General features: G+C 38.1%; 1 protein-coding gene across 9 annotated transcripts in view; it reads right to left on the bottom strand.

Annotated features, from left to right (window-relative positions):
* Window positions 1-4,905: 4,905 nt before the first annotated feature.
* Window positions 4,906-23,404, bottom strand: part of ADGRB3 (adhesion G protein-coupled receptor B3) — a 616,872-nt gene continuing 598,373 nt past the window's right edge. For 4 of the 9 annotated variants that reach the window (XM_043510428.1, XM_043510430.1, XM_043510431.1 and 1 more), the window contains 4 exons: window positions 18,248-18,283; window positions 9,006-9,110; window positions 7,488-7,619; window positions 4,906-5,727 (listed from right to left, as the gene is read on the bottom strand). In XM_043510428.1, coding sequence (XP_043366363.1) covers window positions 5,539-5,727; window positions 7,488-7,619; window positions 9,006-9,110; window positions 18,248-18,283 — 462 coding nt within the window. In that variant the 3' untranslated portion in view covers window positions 4,906-5,538. The remainder of the gene's footprint in view (window positions 5,728-7,487; window positions 7,620-9,005; window positions 9,111-18,247; window positions 18,284-23,404) is intronic. The other 5 variants (XM_038396358.2, XM_043510432.1, XM_043510433.1 and 2 more) reach the window with 2 other exon arrangements.

Raw genomic sequence — 23,404 nt, 5'->3', positions numbered from 1 at the left:
TGAGCTAAAGTTCTGATGTGTACTAAAAATGTTGTGGTTTTCTGTTAGAAAAATTAAGGGACCTTATGTCAAACGATAATTGGCTGATGAGAGGAGGTGAGCATACTTTTCTCTGGGTTGATGCTGAATACCAGATTATACAGTAAATGACTAGTTTTCTCTATTTCCATGACATTTTTTATTGGGTAATAAGACCCTTACCAACCAGAAGTAAAGTGAAGGAAAAGACTATTGTGAATCTTCTGTTGCTGCAGTATAAATCCCACTATCTTCTGAGTTGACAAAAGTTGGCAATTAAAGCATGGTAAAATCTTATATTTTCTGATTCCATTTCACTCCACGAAGATGGAAGTACTATATATATATATATATATGTCCTTTCAATCAACTGACACATAAAAGCCACCAAGTTTTATCATGATGACCCTGCTTCTTAGTATTTATATTTTCAAAAGTTTGTATGATGCAGATGTGTCGAGCTATTTCAGATCAAGGACTAGGTATGGCTTTCTGGATCTTGAGGCACCTCATAGAAGTGTGAGTCTACTCGCTGGAGCCTCCTTCCCTCCATTTGGCTTGGAACGCTATCAGACATTGGGTCATCACTTCCATTTATTTACTTGGTCCTGATGAGGTAGGTGAGGATAAAAAACATGTTTTGGGAGGGATATTAGTGTTTTCTATATAGCACCTGACAGATGCCACTTACAACACCTTCATTCTATGGTGTTGCCCCATAGATTAGTGTAGTGGGGCCTTCCGCTCCCTCTTTTCCTTCCCCTCTCTATGTGGCGAGGGCTGACTATGTCTTCTGGAGTTATAAGTTCACTTTGGTCCTTATAGAATGATTTCTTGGCCCTCCCTCTGAGAACTCTGGATGTTTATGACTTGTAATAGTTTACAATCCAATCTAAATGTGGAAGGAAGTAGCCAAACCTAGTGCTATTCCTGGAAAAGTAATATGTGTATTTATTGTCAGACAAAGGAGGCTCTAAGTCTGCCCTATCCCAAAGAATATTCTCTAAGGTGTACCTGAAGAGACATCAGTCCTGAAGACCACAACCAAGGCTTGCTTGGTTGAGAACCTACTTAACAAGGATGGAGTCCTAAAGCTGATCTTTCTGTTACACTATTGATAAGACAGACAGGTTGATGAAGTGGTCAGATCCAGGGAAACACCAAATAAGAAATCCAAACATCATTCTATGCAGTTCTTTCTTCTTTTTTTGTACTTCACACATCACTGTTTGCAATTTCCTGAATCAAAAGTCCAGTTTGACATAATACAACGAATCATAGGCATTATGATGGGAAAAACACTGAAGAAGCTAGCTCAAAGCACTTTTAAAAATTGAATTATAGGGATCTCCTATGAATAAAAATTGGTCTTTTTTGACAACGGTGGTGGCACCCAGTCCACTCTGAACTCCTACCTGCTCTTTAAAGGTGTTGTTAGGTAACCTGGCATTTGGGCTTGGGAGTTTTGTGACTTGGACCCATGATTCTTCAATATGCTCAAGATTGGGTGTGCAGGAAAATTCTTGCCCATTCCCTCTTCTAGACAAAGAGTCATTTTGGAGTCTTTTTAGATGTGGATTTCCTTTCTCCTCAGGAGTTAAGGAAAGTATCCTGAAGAATTTAGTATTTAATAAGAATTGAATGTAGTCAGCTGCAAATTGAGGTATCTTTTTAGGGCTTTGCCTTCTTGTGGACTTGGCTGATATCTCCTGAACACTCCCCTTCCTCTGATAAAGTTGAGTAGTCTTCTCTCTTACTTGCTGCCATCTGCCTTTTTCAGGGGCTGAGAAAAGGGGCTATTAGAGGGGAAAGTGAAGCCTTCTCAGAAACTTTGTTAGGAACTGTGCCTTGAAGCCAAAGAACATTTTCTTTAAGATGCTTATCAGCTTGAAGAGAGAGGGGGAGTGGAATGCTGAATGTGATTAACTCATGAGCTGTCTGACTGGGAGTTCTGGGATTAGTAGGAACTCCTGTTTTCTCTCAGTAGGTGGATTTTCCTTACCCCCCCCCCAACTGAGCTTTTCTTGCAGGGAGGGGAATTCCTGGGTTCTCCTGAAGAATTTGAAGGGGAATGGGGAGTGTGAAATGTGAGACTGCTTCATCAAACCACACCTGTTTGCAAAATTCTTTTCTTTGCTTACCAGTCTCCTGGATCCTGTTCACAGACTCAGCCCCAAAACCTTTGTCTCTCAAGATGTCCACTGTGCCCCCTAGGGAGGTTTCAATCAGTGGGCTTTCTACATCCACCCCACTCCCCAGAGTCAAAGCATAGCCCTAGGGGTGTAAAATGATCCTAGCAGAGGAAACATAACCCCACAGTCAACATACAGTAGCTCAACCCTCTGTTCCTAATTAATGACCACTACATCTTCCTTGGTTGTCGGAAGGTTATCACCATCTTGATTATATCGTAATAGAAGATTGAAACCTCAGAAAGTTGCTGGAATGGGAGGTGGTCCTGGTGCTAAATCTTGCCATGACTAGCTCATCTACCGGCAACTGGGAGAAATGTCAGCTCATTATTTCCAGCCTGGGGAAGCTAGAGAAAAAATTGACATTCTATTTAAACCACATCATTTTAATCCATTTTAAAACAGCACTTCTGCATAAAAGAGGGTGTTCTTACAGGAAATCTCTGTGGGGGCCAAACACCTCAAAGATACACCATTTCCCTGCTTATGTGCGGCAGGTACTGGACAATTGTTACGGCCCTGTAACTTTGGGGCTCTATTGGTACAATCTCCTCATGTATCTCAGTCCTAAAGGCTCAGTCAGTGCCATCGTTTCTGTGCAGTTTTCAGACCCACACCTAAGCACAACACTGCCAGCATGGTTGGCGCTGCCATGCTGCCATTGGTTGCTTGGCAGCAACATTATTCTTTTACCCCCCCCCCCAGTGGATGTCACACAACATGAAAGGAAACTTAATACTGAACTAACACAATTAACCCTGATAGAAAATTCTGATAACAGTTACATCACTTTGCCATAGGCTCATGCAGCACAGTGCAGGTGTTTCCGAGCTCCTTTAGGCTGGCCACATCCCCATTACCCATACGGCAGAGTAAAGGCATGGATGTCTTGTGTTGCTACTTGACAAATGCATATCTGCTGCGAGTAGGCACTGCTTTCCCATACAAAGAGATCCTGGCCACATTCTGACTAGCACAAATTGTTAGAAATCATCCCTCACTGTGCTGATGGAGAGCAGGTGGTGAGCAGATGGCCTTATGCAATTAATGTGTATTTACACTGTTGAAAAATAAGTTCTTTCTTTAGAGTGTATTTGCTTTTTAAAACACATTTTTGGCATCTTCGATTTTCAAATTTAATCAACGTTTTTCAAAGAATGTTCTCTGATTAGAAGAAAATAAATGACTAACATCTAAAGACGGACAGAATGTTAAACCTGAACTGTTGAGTTTTCAGATTCATATTCAGTTTTAGACTTGGCTCTTAACACAAGAAAAAGATAGATACTTTTTTTAAAATGTATATTTTATCTCCTTCTTTTGGGTATCCCAGTACATCTGGTCTTCTCTGTGAGTAGCTTTTAGGCTGTCAATTCTCTAGAGTAAGGCCCTTATTTGTGTTTGGATTTAGTGTAGTGCCAATCACTGTCAGTGCTTTACATACTATTGATAAATAATAATACATTTATACATTCCATTTTTTCTCAGTGCTTGTCAGACCATGAATGAATGTTCCCACTCAAGCACTTGACTGTTTAAAACAGGACAGGGCTGATTTAACATTAAGTCAGTCAAATAAATAATTGAAAGCTTGGTGGTCTAGTTTGATTTTAAAGCCTCCTATTATTGTAAATATGAAACAATATTAATATATAATATTCCCTTTCATACTAATTTGAGGGAGAGAGAGCAGCTAATGAGTTCTGAATAGAGATGAGCCTAGTAGGCTGTGTTCCAGAGTATGCTAAAGATTAGTTCCCAGGCTCAATCAAGGATAGGACTGTAGTTTGTGCCTGGATTCAAAGGTACCAAAAAATCTCCAGAGCTGATCTTGAAAGTTGGAAATTTCACAAAATCGGCGGTTCTGGAGAGACTGCCAGCATTTTGTAAGAATGTGTAATTTCAGCAGCATCTGTAGAGTATCTGTAAAGTAGAAAATAAGTCCTTTCCTGTTTTGGATTTGATTCCATAAACAAAGGAGCAGATTCATATTCAGGAATTCAAACCCCCTCATTCTTGGAAAGATATTGTATTTTTGGCTCATTTTTAGGTCTGACCAGAGTGACTTTACCAAATCACACAGGCAGGTTTGATAATCAGTGCCTTCAGTCTTTGCATCTTGATTAATTGTAGAGTTGGATCCCTAATACGAAAATATATTATGTTCTTGATTTATAATGTGAAGTGCATTCACTTTTTTTTGGCTAAGAAATATGTTCCTGAGTTTCCAATCCTTTATAGGTGCATAAGTCTTTCTTCTTGTTTGTCATGCTGCAACAAGAGGCACCAAGTGGCTTTCTTCCTATTGTGTATATACACACAATTTAATAACTATACATCAATATTTTCCTTGAGGCTTTGTGCATAGTACCTTACTTGTTTTCTATTAGTTGTCTTTCTGCAACAAGACAGAAAAACATAATACTTGCAATTATGCAATAAATATAAATAAACAATTGTAGCAGTATTCTGACAAGTCCAATTTACATGGTACATTGTTTCCAAAGAATATCTGAATAGAAAATACAGAACAGCTATACAAACCTACGATTACATTTGAAAATCATTAGCCTCGAAGGAATAATAACAGTATGCTATTAAAACTCTGAATACATTTTCAGTATCTATGGTTTTAAAGAAAACTTTATAAATATGCAAATTGTAGATCAACAAATCCAAAATAAAATACACTAAAAAACTGATATGTAGACAAAAGTTTATTTACACCATACAACATTTTAAATATTTTATACACAGCTGCAGCAGAGAAAGCTACTCTGAGCTTTCCAGAGAAAACTGCAATAATAAAGATGTGAAATATATTATTCATATAAAAGTGAGATTATTACTTTATTGCATTTAAAGCAATGAAGAATGTAGCTCAACAGACATTCATTTAATGACAAAAACTTTGCTTTTATATTATAAAGTAAAAAGTGTAGTAATGGCCAAACAGACTGTTATAAACTTTAAAAACTGCATAAATATATACATTGTGCTTCATGGTGAAGTTTTTTGAAAACTAAACCAAATGAAGCTGTTACAACATGAATCGTTGCTTGAGGTTTATCTATAAAGATTACCTTACAAATCCATTCCACGGGTACTTACAACACACGATGGTAAGAATTGTACACCTGGTTCTCCACTAACTTTACTAGTGGGAATATATTGTACGAAAAAAACCCACTGACATTTGGCACATGAAGATCCTGACATAAAGTAGTCACAATGTTCAGACACAAATGTCAGGCTTCCCAAGTCTCTTTAGCGTCAGTGCAATGAATTCATTTTTGTTTTGTTTTCATTTCAGTTCATTTTGATTTTGTTAAACTTCTGTTTGAAAGTCACCTTCCTGCACATCTAAAGGCAAGTTCAGACACTTTTCCCATTCTGCTGGTCTTAGTTCTAAAGCATCTTTTGCCTCTGTATCTAATACGTTTATTGTGGTATAGTGTTGGTATTCATTCGTGTTTTTGAAACTGTCCCATGGAGCCTTGTTTGGTGTTGGGTTTTCCTGAGGACAGAAAAAAACAGGAAGAAAAAAAATTAAAAGGAAGAAATAAATGATTTTCTGTTCATAATTTTGATCACCGAGGTAGCCTCAGATACAGAAGTCACTGAGAGAAAATGACTTTGAAGAGAGCTGAAGTGGCTGGTGTCCAGCATCATTCAGCCTGTACTTCTCTCTGAGCAGTCAGCACTTTGGAAACCTCTTCACCTGAGCTGCCAACTAAATCCTCTCCTTCTAGCAGCTGCCAATTCTGAACAGAGAATGGCATGGGGCATGTGGGCCAGCACTGAGAGCTATATTTTAATAACTATGTTATAGAAAATTAGGAGGAAATAAAGGAAAATAAGAGATTTTCTCTTGAATTATGGAATGATGTAAAATAGAGGTTGCTAGCTTGGTTATAAACTGGGATAACCTGATGATTTGCTTATGAAATAACAACACTGGCCTGATTCCAGCAGGAGCTGAGAGCCCTCAACTCCTGAAGAGTACTAAGGGAATTGATGAGGGACTGTATGGTGGGATGAATATAGCCTGCAGTTCAAGGCTGACTACTGTAAATAATCCCCGCAATCATTTTAATGCCAAATTTTTAAAGTTTTCACTTTTCAAATCAAATAGTGGTATTTTTTCTCATATGTTGGAATGATCCTGAAATTGACTCTGTTATTTCTTCTGAAAAACAAAATTTTCAATTCTGTAACCGCTTTTTAATGCCAAAACTTTATAGTCATGTGTACCAGCATCAACAGATTGACGTCAGCACAGTCCCAGAAAGTGGGTTTGTATTTGTTAATGGTGGCTAGACAGTTGTTAGTAGAAGTAACACAAAACATCATGTGAGAACCACAAAAATAATGACTATTATTCCCACCTTTAATATCTGTGGCAACATCGAACTGCAACTAGCAGTGTAATTTGCAGCTCATGCAGATGTACCTGTACGAGTTTTAATCTACCTGGCTTGCAAAAAATAGCAGGGAGGATATGGCAGTGTGAGCCTCAGGATATGTCTATACTGCAATTAGACACCCTTGGCTGGTCCATGCCAACTGACTTGGGCTCGCAGGGCTCAGGCTAAGGGGCTGTTTAATTGCAGTGTAGATGTTTTGGTTCAGGCTGCAGCCCAAGCTCTGGGACCCTCCCACCTTGCAGGGTCCTAGAGCTCAGGGTCCTAGAGCCTAGGTTCTAGTCCAAACCTGACCATCTACACCACAATTAAAAACCCCTTAGCTTGAGCCTCTCAGCCTGAGTCAGCTGGTGTGCACCAGTCGTGGGGTTTTAACTGCAGTGTAGACATACCTGAGACTCATGCTGCCATGCCCTCGCATGACTAAAGCTAGTGTGGGTATGCCCTGGAAATTACACCTTCTGTTGCAGTGTAGACATATCAGTTCTTAGGGATTAACTTTAAGTAAAATGCATAGAACCTAGAAGTCATTTCTCACCAGATTTTGTTCAGAAGGCATTTCCCAATAGGCAAGATAATTAAAAGTTTTGGATTTAAAAAGAGATTTGCACAGTATCCTTCTGCAAGGGCCCAATGCCATATTCCTTGTGCATCTAAAATTCACATTGACTTCACCCCAAAGGCTGCATAATGGGACCCTAAGTGATACCAAGTTCTGAATACTGCATCTTACAGCATTGATTAAAAGATACAATATGGGTTTTTTTTGAAGATTTGAGTTTAAATGCAACATCTTCAGCATACAAACACCCATTGATTTCAGTAGGCTTTGGAACAAGCCCTAAATATTCACCATTTGACCTCCATTTGGTTCCTGACAGAAATCGAAGGTCACGTGATTTTGCCTCTTGTGCCTCCTAGAACAACACTGCTTCTCTTGCTGCACTGCAAATTTGGTTTCTGAATTGCAGTCTGGATGTTTGTTCTGGAAAATAAGTTTGGCCATAGAAATCATTTCTGAGAGATTTTGCTTTAAAATGACAATCAGGCCAAGAAAGCACTATAATTTGGAAAGCAGAAACCAATAATTATTTATTTTAGTCAATATAGATAACTAAGGGTGCATTTAATATTCAGAAACAAAGCATCTAATAAATATTAATTCTAATTACAAGCATTGTCTACCTAGGACATACAATCTTTTACTTTTATTAGAGATGGCACTAGTAGAGCTGTGCAAAATGTTTCCAACAAAATGCCAAACTATACAAATTTCATCTGTTGTACAGATGAAACTTACACCATGTTTGTACATTATATTTTTAAAATCTTTCAAGAATGCTTCATCCAGCTGTATGGTTTGTATCAAAATCATATTAAATATGTAGGTTTGAATGGTGCTAATGTGAAACCAGGTGAGATTCAATGGTTTCAACCAAGTTTTCCTTTGAGATTTTGAATTCATTCAAACCCCAAACACAAGGCAAAATTGGATGGGGGAAAGGTGGTAACTGGGTACAAATTCACATAGATCTTAGCTAAAGAAAATACTCAACAAACCCCTGAGGAGCAAAAATTCAGGGCCAGATTTCAGTTGATGTAAACTGACATAGCTCCATTGGCTGAGCGTCTGGCCCTCAGAGTTGAAAATACATAAAGGGAAACACTTCTAACTCACATAGTTTATTTTTAATGTGCACTTTTTAAACCATAATGATACTATTGCTGATTAATAAATGTGGCTCAGTAAACTATCTGTTATAATGAAGGAGACTCAGCCATGCTCTGTTCTCATTATTAAGCATACCTAAATAAAGGAGGTTGTTTTTGTTAGGTTTATTTCTGCTGTGCACAGACAATTAGGGTAACAGTCAACTACTGATTATTGCATTTTTGATTTTCAAATGGTAAATATTTATAAAGCTATTACAGACAAGGCATGATAATACAGGACAATGTATACTCTCAGAAGCACATCAGCTGTGAGTGATTTTAGCTGAAGATAGAACAAATGATTTTGGCTAGGACAAGAAAACATTACACTAGCCACATTGCACTGATGAACTACTTTCTCGGTATAAATCCTTTAGGCTTGGTAGACATATACAGATTTTAAATGTGCTCCCTTCAATTCAATTACTTGTCAGCAATAATGATGTTGTGAGTTGTTATAGTCTAGTTATGAAATCTAATGAGTCTTGTCAAAGATAAGAATACTGCAGATATCTTTGGTTCTCTGTCCTAGGGCTATTTAAGAGTAGTACACAATAACATCTTATCATAAAATGGTGTTATATAATCCATTTGCTTGCCTGCTAAAGTCTACAAACCAGTATATTTTAAATTAATAAGAAGACAACAATATACTTACCATACTTCCTGATTTTGGTACGTCCCGAAATCTGTCCAGAGTCTGAAATTTCTGATTTAATTCCTGAAACAATTCCATGTGCCTCTTCCTTGTATGCATGACCTTCTGCGAAATGGAACATAATTGGCTATAGTTGTAATTGAATCTGGCCATTTTTTTAAAAAAAGAACCATTATTTCCCCCAACATAATAAAGTAAATTGAATTTGGCAGGACCATCTTTTCCTTATAGACTCAGTAAATGGAAATGACTTGCACTGAGCCTCCTATCTTCTGTTTATAATGTTCTTCCTGTACACAAAGTGTTGGTTTTACCCTTCCATTTATTGAGTCGATGAAATCATGAGATGTTTCTTTTGTGCTAAGCAAATATATTAGGAATGCGACAGCAGCCTTTCTGCAAGTTCTTCATCAGTCACAAGTTAAAATTGTTTTTTAGATATGTGTTCTACATAGAAGAAATTAATATCTTAATTTCAACATGAAAAGAATAGTATCTGCATCATAAGGGTATTTTTTTTCTGAAAACAGTGGAGGCAGGGCTGACGTATTGAAGGGGAAAAGGAATTTGTCACCCTGATGTTATGATGAGTATGAGTTGTATATCACCACATCTGGGTTGTGATTATGGTCCAAAACTCCATGTATTATAATTAAATGCCTTCCTGTCATTCACACCTCCCCAAAAGAAAGTTTAATAAAAGCTAAAGTTGTGACGTGTAAGGATAGATTTTCAATGTTGCATGGGTTTGTATTTGAATAGCGTGGGTTGCTCAGCTGCGTAAAATCCATAATTAGCATTGTATCCATCTGAGTTTTGGGACATAGTCTCTGCTGCTATAAAAGTGGCGCAACTTTACTGACCTCAGTGTAGCAGCACCAATTTACACCAGCAGAGCCTGTGGCCATGGTGTTGTCATGGACACAGAACTACTGTAGAAAGGATGCTACTCATGTTCAGTAGGTAATTTTCCAAAAAATAATAAACCCATTAATTTTAGTTTACCGAAGTATTAAGAGAGTTAATTTCAAGATTTGGGCTAGCAAGAGTTACATTTGAAAAAATAAGCAGTTTTTGTGTTAAAAATGTGTAAAAGAATGACTTATGCATAAGGCTACATTTTAGTCATGGGTATTTTTAATAAATGTCATGGACAGGTCACAGGCAGTAAACAAAAATTCATGGCCCATGACCTGTCCATGACTTGTACTGTATACTCCTGACTAAGTCTTGGAGTATGGGAGAGCAGCCTGGGGGCGCCCCGGGTGCTAGGGGGAGGGTGGTCCGGGGCTACCACGGGGGCAGGGTGGGTGGCGGCACGCAACCTGGGACTACCACTGGTGCTCGGAGGGAGTTGGGCGGGTATTTGAGGGGACTGGTAGGCTCCTACCTGCCTCCACACCTTCCTGGAAGCGGCAACATCCCCCTCCCTCAGCTCCTAGGTGGAGCTGGTGTGGCCAGGCACCTCTGCGTGCTGCCTCTGACCTGAGCACCAGCTCTGCAGCTCCCATTGGCAGGTGGAGACAGGATGCAGAGCTGCCTCACTATGCCTCCGACTAGGAGCTGAGGGCTGTTGCTGCTTCCAGGGAGCCCCCCCAAGCCCCATCCAGAGCCAACATCCATTCCCACACCCCAACTCCCAGCCCTAAGCCCTCTCCCAAACATAAACTCCTGTTGGTGGTGGGGAGGAGGGCGCGGTGGCCCAAGACTGTCCCAGCAGCAGCTAGTGTGACTGGCCCAGGAGCTGCCGGACCTGCTCATGCGGCCCCCAGGCCAGCCGCACCGGCCGCTGCAGAAATCCTGGAAAGTCAGAGAATCCATGACTTCCATGACCTCCATGACAAACTTGCAGCCTTACTTATGCATACTTAGGAACTGTACATGCCAAACGGTGACACAACCTTATGTGGGAGTAGAAGCACACATGTATACCTTGTGCCTCCCACCCTTTATGTGACCCATGCAAGTGCCATTCAAAATTGCAGTCTCTATACTGAAAGGAGCCTTCTATAATTATTATCTCCATGTCTGATTCTGCCACCCTCATTCACGATGGATAACCAAATCAAGCACAATACTACTCAATGTAGGGTGTCAGTAGATGGCCTTGAAATTATCCTTTAGCCATGTGTTTTAATTATTTTATCTTCCACTTAGGGTTTATAAATTGTGTGAAAGGTTCCTGCCTTGTTAGCCATGCATTATTACCCTTGCTATATAACAACTATATTATCTATAACATAGCTACGCTGAAACTTAAGCATTTGTTTGATGACAGCTCAAGGAGCCATCTGAATCCTGGAAACTGGCAACATTATTCACAAAAAGCACATTAGCTATCACAAGCAATTAGAGACTGATTAACTTAAGATGAGTTGTGGGGAGAAAACAGGAAACAATTTTGCAGGATTCAATGAGAAATACCTTGCAAAACACTATTTAACTAGAGATAGCTGACCTAAATTCAAAAAGGGGTTCTCATTCTCGTGACTTGCTGGAGCTTTTTGAAGATATTACTGCTCTGGTAGATAAGGGAGCAGGTTCCATATACCCAGAATTTCAAAAGGCAAGGTGCCACTTCAAAGGTTATTATTAGCTAAAATAAGAAGTCATGGTGTAGGGAATAAAACAAATTTTGCAGGTTAAAAAACTGGCACTAAATCGGGAAATATCATATGGTTGTGAAATAAATGATTCCAGCTGGAAACTTTGTAATAGTGAATAGGAAATGGAATGTACTGAATGCTACCTTTTTGATATTTGTCTGAAGTATTTGTTAAATAGCAAATATGAATAAAACAAATTTGTCACTTACTTCATTATCTAGTTCCTGAAAAGAAGCAGGTGGGAGGGGAAATTAATCATTTTCTGTGCAAGTCTGGCAGCTTAATACTTTAAAAAATTTTGTTGAAAGAAAAGTAAATACAATCCACCTAACTGGAAACTATGGATATTTTCTGCGGCTTTGTATTTTCATGGCTATCCTTCCTTATTCCCTTCTTGCTGGTTCAGTGTACATTTAAGTGTGTAAAGATTAATTTGCACTTTAAGCATTATATAAATAAATTATAATCTCTATCTTTAATTCTTTCTAGTTACACTTTTTAATTCCTTGTTAAAATTCTTAGTTTTAACTATTTTTCAAAAAGTAGAATGGCTATAATATTCACTATAGTGAATGTCCTGCTTTCTCTTCTGTGGGATAACAAACCACAAAAGGAGAGAAGAAATTCTGAGTTCAACCTTTTGGTTTTGTGCCCATTTTTCCATTGAGTGGGTGAAGTTCAACAGCCATGGAAAAAGTCAGAAGTGACAGATCATGTGAAATCTGTGTAGCATTTCAGACAGCCTCAAGATGTACTCTGGTGATTAGAGTGGTATATGAATCTGAACAAGATAGAATAAAGATAAATGGAATCCTTTCTTCTGCCCTGCTGCTTTACACCACAGGCTCATGCTTCCCCTGGACAACATGGCTTCTTTAGCAGCAATTCTTCTGGGGATTCTCACAACCACAGCCACCCAGGAAGCCCCACTCATCCCCCAAGGCCTGGAAAGGGGGGAAGCAGTGCAAGTTAACATTCAAATATATTAACTTGTGCCAGTTTCCCCATAGAAAATGGGAGAGAGAGGAAAATCCAGAAGAGAGAACCTGGCTCCCCTCCTCCATCCCCATCCAGGCTGACACTGTCCAAAGACTGTGGTGTCCCTGTGAAGGGCCTTCCCTAAGGTAAGGGGACAGAGAAGAATGGCACAGAGGCTGTATTTCTTCCTCATGTATCTGCTTCTCTCTGCATGGAGTCCTATGATTTTATTTTTCCTTTCTCTGTCTCCCTTTTTCTCTTACTGTGCAAAAATAATATTCCCCCTTTCCCTCCCAGACTGGATCAGGTTCTTATTCTTGCTAGATATTTATTTACTATTTCTATCTAATTTTACCCCCCGCCCCAGTTCTCTCATTTTTGTCTTCCTTTGGTGTTGCTGTTTGACTTTCTTTACATCTGCTTATTTTTCTCGTTTTCTTCATTTTCCTTCTTCCTCTTCCCAGGCTTTCTCTGTTTTTGCTTCTCATTGTGGTGCCTCTGTGTATGTTATCCCAAATCCTGCTCATTTACTGCACTTGCAGAAAAAGAGAAGTGGCCTGAGCACAGGGCTGGGAGCTAGCAACTCCTGAGTTTCAGAGCTAACTCTGACAATGACCTGGGTAAATCACAAACTCTCTGCCTTATATGCTACCAAACAAATTTGAGGGGCTTAATTTGAGGGGCCATTCCAGCTTATACTGCTCAACCTAGCAAAGCGCAAAGATGGGATGCAGTGTGTGAAAAAGACCCAAAATGAGGGACACAAAACATTTATGAATGCAGGAAAATGAAAATCCTGTGGAATTTAGTCGTTTAGTGAAAATAACTCTTTCTTTAACTTCAGCTTATCAGTGTTTGTTTCTGATGTAAATACATGTCTACAGTTTTTAGCAATAAAAGTAAGGCAACACCAAACTGGTGTGGAACATAGCTAGCTTTGGGAATAAAATGAGTAACATTCCACAAAATGAGGGAGTATTGATAAATATGTTGCTCCTAGTAGCTCTACCTACATTCACACAGTAGCTCCATTACACTCATTGTTTAGACTACTGTACAAGTGACTTTCTCAGTTGCTGTATGGTCCATTGCATATGCAGGACTACTGTGACATGTGCCCCTCCACTAAAGTTAAACGATAATAAAATTGTGACCTTCTGCTTTAAAAATCCATCTCTGTGTCTGTGTTTCATTCTCCTGTGTGTCCTCATCAGTAACAGAGCCTTTCTCCCCATGGCACATCTATTATAGAGCTCGTTGGGGGGGGGGGAAAGCAATTGCCATGACATCTTTGTGACATACACTGTTTGACACAATTTGTATTAATTTTATTTGAACTGACAGCCATACACTGGTACTGCAATCTCAGTATAGGAGCAGCTCTGTAAAAGTTTTAGGGGAAAGCAAGCTATGTGTGGCTAAACAGGGTGCCACACAGCTAAGGGCACCACAGCCAATAACACTAAGGATTTTTTTAAAACAATATTTTTAAAAGTCAAAAAGTATCAAGGCCCTAGTGAATGTCCCTTCTAAAGTAATATTCTGCTGGTTTGCAGTGGAAACCATGTGATTTGTGACTGCAGCAAGAACACAGACAGAATATAAAACTGGATCTGTGTGACTTTATGTGTAAATATAAGACAAACACAATTCTTTATGGGCTGCATTCTGCCCTTGACTCCATAAAGTTCCATGCTGGAAGTTATGTATAGGGTGTATGATTCAGTGGGAGCCCTGAAGAGAAATTCTGGCTGAATCAGTGATAATTCCAGTTTCAGAGAAGGACTGCGGGGTGATCCTAGAATGGTGATGGCACTACCTTGGGAAAAGTTCTGGATTTGCAGGAGCTGGTGGAACGCAGAGCCACAGCAACTATCATTGTGGACATGCTAGACGGGGCAAGCAGTATGCTCCTCAACTAGATTCTGGCCCTTCTTCCACCCTGATGCATTAATGTATGGGTTAGCCAAAATCTGGACTTATTTGTTATATTCTAGCCTTGTATTTTTTTTTTTTTTTGTGAAGCATGGTTAAAATAGCCTGTGTGTAGGCACATAAAATAAGGGGGTTTCCTCTCTGAAGGACCGAAAGAATGAAGCAGGATATTTTTATTATTTACAGGGTAGTGAGTGATGAGGTCTTAGGATGAGAGGATGCATTAATGTGCCCAAACCCCAGAACTTCCTGTAGTTAGTACCACCAGTGACAGTTTATGATGGGACTGCATGGCTATGCATGAGTGAGAGAGACAGAGGACAGCTGTACAGCTACCGTAGCTTGTGACTGGTCATGCAGGAAGATTTCAGAGTTCAAAGAGATTATAAGGTACGTTGTAAAGACTAACAAAATAAAATATATATTTGGCAGTAATGTTTTCTGTCTATAAAATGAAACACATATGTTTCAGCCAGTGTTAAGGCCTCCATGTAAATAGTACTTTAAAGAACTATTAACTATTACATAATGCTAAACTGTTTACAAAGGCAAAACAAGACACAGTTGGCCCATTCCTTGAATCTGACCAGTCTTCTCTCGGTGCAGGACCCAGGGGCGGCAAAGGTGGCTCATGGCTACCTTTTTGTCCCCTCAGATCCTGGGTGCACATGTCCCACAAAACCATTTAGGGCATCCTCAGGGCTATTCTAAGTTACTGTCAGCTGCAGTGGCCCTGAAGAGGTCATTTAGGCTTTAGGCATTAACAGAATGCATCAGCATTTTGGCCTATGACCCCACCCTACCTCACCCCTCTGTCTTATACTTAGGACTGTGAAGGAGGTTGGGTGGTTATGCCACCACTGTGAGATTTCCCTATCAAGGGAAATCCTGCGGTAGCCATCCAGGTCAGCTTTCAGAGTGGTGCAAAGCAGAGATCATGATCTGATCCAGTACTGATAATGAAATCTCAAAGCAGGGAAATGATCTGGTTCAGCACTTCTATAATACCACAGCCACCGGCACAATATCACTGCTTTTATTATTATTATTTATACTGCAGTAATCCCAAATCGTCTCCATTAGGATTGGTGTCACTTGAACAGAGTAATGTACACACATATAGGATGACACATTTCCCTTCCTGATATTTTATATACAATGCATGTAGATAATACGGTATTTAAAAAAAATCTAGGTAATGCAGCAATTGCAAAAAAAACACAATAAAAGATGCAAGTATCATATATACATAATGTGAGTCAATTGAAAAAGCATTACAGGATAACTGATACCTGAGAACACAATGTGCATAGTATTGTCAGTAGTTATCTGGAGCTGGAATATGTTCCCTTGAGTGCTAGGATGGATATCTTAGTAGCAGTTGCCATAGAGAATGTTCTCGGAGAGAACTGCACTGAATTCCTGACCTTCAAACTGGAATTGTGTGATTCAGAATTCTTTTCATTGCTGTGATTGTATAATTTCTGTTGTGCTGTTTTTATTTAATTTTAGAATTGCTTTTCCCCCCTTAGATTGTTGGTGCATATTCGTCTTCCTTCTTTGAATGTAAGTATCCTCAAGAACATTAACTGATGCTCTTTTAATTTTATTTGTGTGTGTGTGTGTGTGTATTTCTGGAAAAAAATTACAGTAAGCTGGAGTCAAATTTGAGAGGTAGCTTAAGAGTAAAAAAAAAATTGCAGGAATATTGTAATTTTCCCCAAAATAGTGTTGTACACTTATGAAATTCAGAGTTAATGTTAAACTTCAAAGAAATTCAAACATGCTAATGGAGCACACAATTTTGAGGCACTCACATAATCTTAACTCCTTTAGGGACACCATGCAATAACAATAAAATTATGATTTTTTTTTGTGTTGTGGTCCAAAATTAGATTAAACTGATTAATAAAGAAAGAGAGTTTGTGTCCTTTCATATTTTTTCCCCTCAGGATATCACTACCAGTCAGAACGGGTTGGTTGAGTTATCTCAGATATTGCAGTGCCCCTAGTTAAGGGTGGTCTGAGCTGTTGCCCTATTCCTGTCTATATTCTGTGTAAACATAAGAGTTAGATACCACAATCATTAGTAACAGCTTAATTACAACCTAATTATATATAATAATACTAATATTTCAACAAGTGTTAACTATCTGGGAATTTGAAGGCTATGTTAGTCTGTTATTAAGATCATTTCAGGGAAAACAAGGCCTGAAACTAAATTGTATTTTTAATGGAACCATATTTAAATACATTTGAACTGACACTAATTAATGGATTCATTTGTAAATTCTGAGAATATTCATTCTGTACTAAAACAGTAAGTGCTATAATTTTTGGGAGTATACACTATTTTGGGAGTATACAGTATTTTTCATACATAATACAGAAGTAGACTCCTTCCTCTAACTGAACAACTCAATTGCATTAACTATGGAGGCCTGACCAACTTGTCCATAATAATACTCTCTTTCATTGCATGGAGCATTACTGAGTGAAACACTAAAAAGTATGGCATCCAATATATACCGTGCTTTAAGATTTTCAAATGTTAAAGATTTTCATAATTCAAATCACTTTGGGTTGGTTCTCTGAACACATAATTTATTGCTCAGAATTTCACACTTTGATAGCCTAAAACTCTGGAATAGACAGTATTATATACTGAATGATTCACAAGATGAGATAATAAAGGAACTGTGCCAGATTCTGACTTCTGATTCAAGAAATGCTTCAATGCATGACTAGAAAAATCCACTACCATGGTTGTCCATGTAATCATTGTCCATAGACAATGATTTTTCAAGTCATAGTCGATATGTGGATCTCAATGGATATTAAAATTTGGTCCTAAATATGTAAGGTTCTATGCAAACAGTGTGAGAGGCTTCACTGGAGAAACACATAATGAATTATATCAAATTATTAATAAGCATGTATAAGACAGCTTTTGCAAAAACCAAAAATCCATAAATCATTAATATTCTGCTGAATATAGACTTTGACTACAAAGAGTAGTCACTTAAAGCAACCATACAAATAAATAGGAAGATAAATACCTTCACCAAAATGTTTGTGCCTGTAAATCCTTGCAACCAGAGCCTACATTTCCAACAAGGACTACAGATTTTGCATGTCTCAAATTTTGGGTATCCAACTTGAGTCACTTACAGGGCCTGTTTTCAGAGAGCAGTTGCTCAGCATCTTTGAAAAAAGTCAGGCCCCTCTAAGGGTTTCACTCAAGTACCCAAAATCACTAATCAGTTTTGAAAATGTAGGTCCCGTAAGCGAGAAGAATCCTAAAGAAAATGAGAGATTGGGCTCTCTCACATAGAGAATTTGTGGAAGGAAGCAGACTTGCTGTGCAACACCACTTATCAAACAAAAGAGACAAACTTTTTCAAATAGACAATCAGCATCTACGACCACCGGGAAATTAACAGATGTATAAAAAGGAAAAAAATACATGTAATTGAAATGGTGGAGAACTTAGAACAGAAGTCACGATAATTCATTTGTACTATGCAGTAGTTCGATGTTAGAATGTTTTACAAGTAACTTTCGCCAAAATAGTTTTAATGAAACTCCCATCATATATTATACAACACCCATTTAAACCACCATATTGATATCTACTATATCATGTGGCTTAAACTGAAATTTCTTATTAACTTTATATTAATATGGTTTTAATAAGCAGGAATAACTTAAACTTAAACTTACTTCAAAGTCAAGGTCCGAATAACGTGATTTTCTTCTCTATTAAGCATCAGAAAAGGAAAGAAAATAATAGGTGCATTAACATGGAATCTATTCATGCAATCATAGTCATTAGTTTAAAGAACATTGGTGTTTCCTTTTGAATATTTATTTTAAAGATTTCTTAAGAAAGATGTACTTTTTGTTTTAACAATTAAAGATTAATCTGTGACATCATGCACAGTTTGTTAGAAATGAGATTGTTTTCCCAATGGAATAAGACACAATTGCATTTCACAGGGAGTTCTGCATGTAATCAGGCTCCTCATTCAGTAAGTTTTGTAGCTGGATACCATGATCTCAACGATATTTATAAAGAATCTATCACTTTGGGATCATATAGACACCCAGAACTTGGTTTTTCTCTCTCATCAGATTGATTTCAATATAGTGACTCCAGATTTACACTGGGGTTAGTGACAGAGGAATCAAGCCAATGGCGGCTATATCTTCTATACAAGCTTCAGTTTGTTTGCAATGATGACTTCATTTGGAGAGAACAACTTGAAATTAGTTTCAAATTTATAACAAATATTAGTCCAGGAATCTGAATGTAAAAGAAATGATTCTTAATTTGTGGTATTGTATAACAGTAAATACAACACAATTGGTCATTTTGTATAGTATCTTTTATACAAAATGCAACTCAGAATGCTTCACAGAATTTTTAAAAAATACAGCTTTAGAAGTAAATAGTAAATAACAGCAGAAGAAATTGAAGTTTAATGTTGTAGGGAAGGGATAAAATATCCAGGGCTAATGTGGCAAAGGGATACACGAAGGCAGCAGTAGCCAGCAGGAGTAGCAGAGGAAAAGGAGACTGATCCAAGGATGGGGAGATTATGCGTACTGAAAGAGAAGAGGCTAGTGCTAGATTACTTGTGGGGAGGGAGGGTGAAAGGAAGAAAAAGAGTATAGAAAGAGACAAGGTCCTGATTCCGCTGTTTGAATAATGACTGGAGCTTATGACTGTGAAGAAAATCTATTCATAGTAATAAATCCTAGCCCTACTCTGTACCCTTGTGTAACACACACCCAGGCACTTGTGTTAGTATGTGTTTGAGTGAGGGATGTGTGCTGGCTTATAAAACAAGCAGAGATTCTCATTTTTCCTCTAAATTGTGTTTTTGAAGTTTTGCATCAGCAAAGAACTGCAGTTCTGCATCTGGGTACCATTGTACAGCTCTCTGAATAACTGGCAGGACAGGCTCTCTTGTTTAAAGGGTGTGGCCTCATGACAGCTAATGGGAGTAATTTGGGTCCTTCAAGATAGGGAATGTGACTCAGAATCTGGTGTAAGTCCATTTCCCCATGACTTACCCATTCACTTCTCCAAAAACTTTTCCTGCTTTTCCCAGTTTTATGTATTTCATGGTAGCAACTCTGGAGTGTAGGAAGTATAACGTCTTAGTCACTGAGACTATGCAAAACAATGAATTTTCTTTCTTCACCTGGGACATGTTCCAAAGTCTCCCGAAGTTGACATAAAGACTCCCATTGACTTCAATGGGATCTAGATCAGGACCCTGCTGAGCCAGATTGATCACCTGCTATAGAGTTCAGTCCCTAACCACCTAGTTAAGCAATGATATGTTTTGTACTAAGGTCCACAAGGTCTGTCAGCTGGAACAAATTCACTGCATTTTAAAAACAAGGAGGGCAATTTTTAACAGTATTCTGAATTGATTTGGATGCCAGTGAGGATGGAGGTAACATGGATGCACTAATTTCTAATAAAGCTGGTCAAGAAATTGTGAAAAACTTGAATGAAACTAATTTTTTGATTTGTTGAAATTTTGCATTGAAATGTTTTGTTTTTTGCAACCAAAAACTAAATACTTTCAGTTAAAAAGTGAAATGTTCAAGTTGTTGAAAACGGATTTTTTTTTATTTCTGGGTTTTTAATGAAAACAGATTCCCCCCCCCAATTTTTTCTTGTTTAAATTTAGTCAAAAAAGCAATTTTTTGTTGAAAAACTGTGTTGTTGGAAAATTTTGATCGGCTCCAAATGGTTGGATTTGTAAATATGCAAAGGAGATTACTGTAGGAATGTTCTGCACATTCTGGGATCTGAAGAGCTAGGAATCAGCCCACGGGAAGGGACTTATAATAGAATACTTGAAAAACTATAAACTAGTGATAAGCCCCTCATTAACTGTCTAGAAAAGCTCAACTTTACCTCCCACATTAACCAGGATATTTAAAGACTACTTGGAAAAAATGTGTCACAGCACCAATAACAAAACAAAACAAAAAACCCCCAACAACCCAAAACAACAGTGGTAAAAAAATCAGAGTGACTCTGATCATTCTAAAATGAACTATACCTCAAGAGATTTATATGCCCCCCCCAAACAGGGCTCTCAAGGACTTGTGAACACTCAGAATATTTAGTATTATGTTTGGCTGTGTGGTCGCAAAAGGAAAAAGGCTCATTCATGAGATAAACTTTAGAGTACTTGTCTCTAGACTAGTTTTAAGACTCAATTCAGTAATAAACCTGGTTTTACTGAAATGCATGAATGAAGATGCTAAATCAAATATAGTTTAGAGACCTGATTTGCAAGAAAGCGTGATTTAGAAAAATGGAATATTTAAAACTCATTTTGCCTGCAAGTCTGCTCATGGGCAGCACAGATACTCTGGCATTACCTATAAGCAGAGATGGGTGATTAGGTTTAAGCCCCCACATAACTCTACTGTTCACTTTAAATGTGAGCAAAACACTGCACCATACTTTACTGCAATCTGATTGGATAGATGTCAAAAGCAATTCTGCTTTTACATCACATCTCCTTGGCATTGTGACTCAGTAGGCCATTTTGGGCACGTATGTCAAACAAAATTCTTCTGGAGTCCAACCAGAACGGAAACAGAATGACGACATTTATTTTTAACTACATTAAATACTATTTATTTTGTGCTTTTACTTTATATTTTTCATGGCTACATATGGTGATCCCCTAAAGTCATTAAAGACATGATCTGCTGTCATAGGTCAGAGGAGCAATAGAGTTGTGCTTTGAGTTGAAGTCCAGTGGAGTTCTGTCAGTGACATCAATAGGTAGAGGGTCAGGTCCTATCAACTATCACACTGGCAACACCGAACAATTTTAAGGTTATTTTGGAGCTGGCAAATATGTTTAAGGGCCTGATCCAATTTACATTGGAGTGATCAGGAGTCTTTACATTGACTTAAGGAAATTGGATCTTTCTCTAATATGCTATTTCAGAAGCTTTTATTTCTGAATGCCACCATTTCCACTTCCATTTTCTCTGGTTCCTATATGATGTGGTACAGTAAAACCAAAACAAGCTGCCCATCCACCTCAAGACTACTTGCATGTTTAGGTTCCATAAGTAATCTGACAACCTCAAAAATAGTTTCTTTCTTAAATCAACTAAAAGGATGATTTTCCAGGGTGGTATCTCAGTGGCTAGGGAAGAGGGGCTTGTATATGCCCCTTCATGATCCTATAAATCTAGGCAACCAACTGGCTCATTCAACAAATTAAATTAATGGAAGTTGAAAGCCTAATGAGATGGGGCTAAGGAAAAAAATCTCTGGTAGCCAGTGAATGCATAGCTTGATGAAGGTGGTCCATGGTGGGTCTCTTCTTAGCGTAGTTGCATGTATCCACCATAAAACTGAGTATCAGTTTAATCAACATAAACCTTACAATGAGAGCCACAGTGGTTTTCCAGGATCAGTGTTAGCCTCAGCTTTAGGTAGTATCTTTTATTAATGATTTGGAAGAATAGGTAACCTTCACATGAAGCAAAATATGTAGATAAATTCAAACATATTGCAAATATCAGTGAGGATGGAGAAGTAAAAACAAAGTCCTAGAGAGGTGCAAAAATTACAAAATCAGATTCAATCTAAAATATTGAACACAAAGGCATGTAGCTATTCAATGGCAGGAAAAGAGTAATGAGGAAAAAAGCCTAGAGGTGATAGCGAACAATGAGTTGGATATCAATTTGCCATCAAAAAAAGTCAAGGCTGCATATACCAGCCCAAGGAGGTGTAAGTTGCTCTCTGTGCAACTCTGGTGATATTGCACCTAGACTATTGCATAAAGTTCTGGGCCTGTCAGTAACAGAAAGATGTCAATACATTGGAAACAATTCAGAACAGGACAACAAAAATCATTCAGAGGCTAGCAAAAGTGATTTAAAAGGAAAGGGTAAAAAAGTTTATATACCTGGGTTAAATAGAGGTGGTGGAGTTGGAATACATAATCACAGTTTAGAAGTATTTGGGTATAAATACCAAATAATGAAAGAGGCTACTTGGGGAAGAACATGTCTGAGAAGTTATAATTCAGGAATAATGGGATGAAATTAAGGCAACTTTAGACTGGTTATCAAGAAAGCATTCCCAGTAGCGAAGTTCATTTAACCAGGGAATGATCTAAAGGAAGCAGTGGGATGCCATCAGTTGAGTAATTGAACATTAGGTCGGGCAAAGTGTTGGAGGAATATACTGTAGAAAATATTCCTGCATTGACAGGAGGTGATCTGGTGAGTCTTTTCTATCTCTAATTTCTACGACTGTCTGATTTCAGAGATAAAACCCACATCACAGGAAAAAGCCCTTATATTAAAACCAAAGTAAAATTCTGTGGAAAGGAAGTCTGCAGCAGCAATTCATTTTAAATCAGTTGTGTTTTGTACTAATCGTGTATAGCTTCTCTGAATAATTCCAGAATAACTTTGAACTCTGTTCATTGGTGGAAAAATAGAACAGCACTGAAAGATAATTTCCATACACCAACATGCACTACTCCACTGGCACCAGGAAGGAGCTGCTCCCACTAAATGACTAATATAATCCCTCTTTATCTGTGTAAAAAGATGAATTCCTGGTTTGCTCCTTATTCTAGTTTGCATTATACTGCTAGCTGATTAATTACATAAACTCCTGAAGATATATTATGCAGTGCAAAGTATAATTGAAACCAAGGATATAATAGTGAAGGCTATCTCCATGTATCCATTAATATAAATCCTTATTATCATCAGTTGATAATTCACTCTGAGATTAAACGTGACATACAACATTTTAGCCCAAGGGAGGATTTTTTCCCCTACAAAATTAAAGAAAAATCTCTTTTG

The sequence above is a fragment of the Dermochelys coriacea genome, chromosome 3 (genome assembly GCF_009764565.3).
Source record: "Dermochelys coriacea isolate rDerCor1 chromosome 3, rDerCor1.pri.v4, whole genome shotgun sequence".
NCBI lineage: Eukaryota > Metazoa > Chordata > Testudines > Dermochelyidae > Dermochelys > Dermochelys coriacea.
This window is presented reverse-complemented; position numbering and strand designations above follow the sequence as displayed.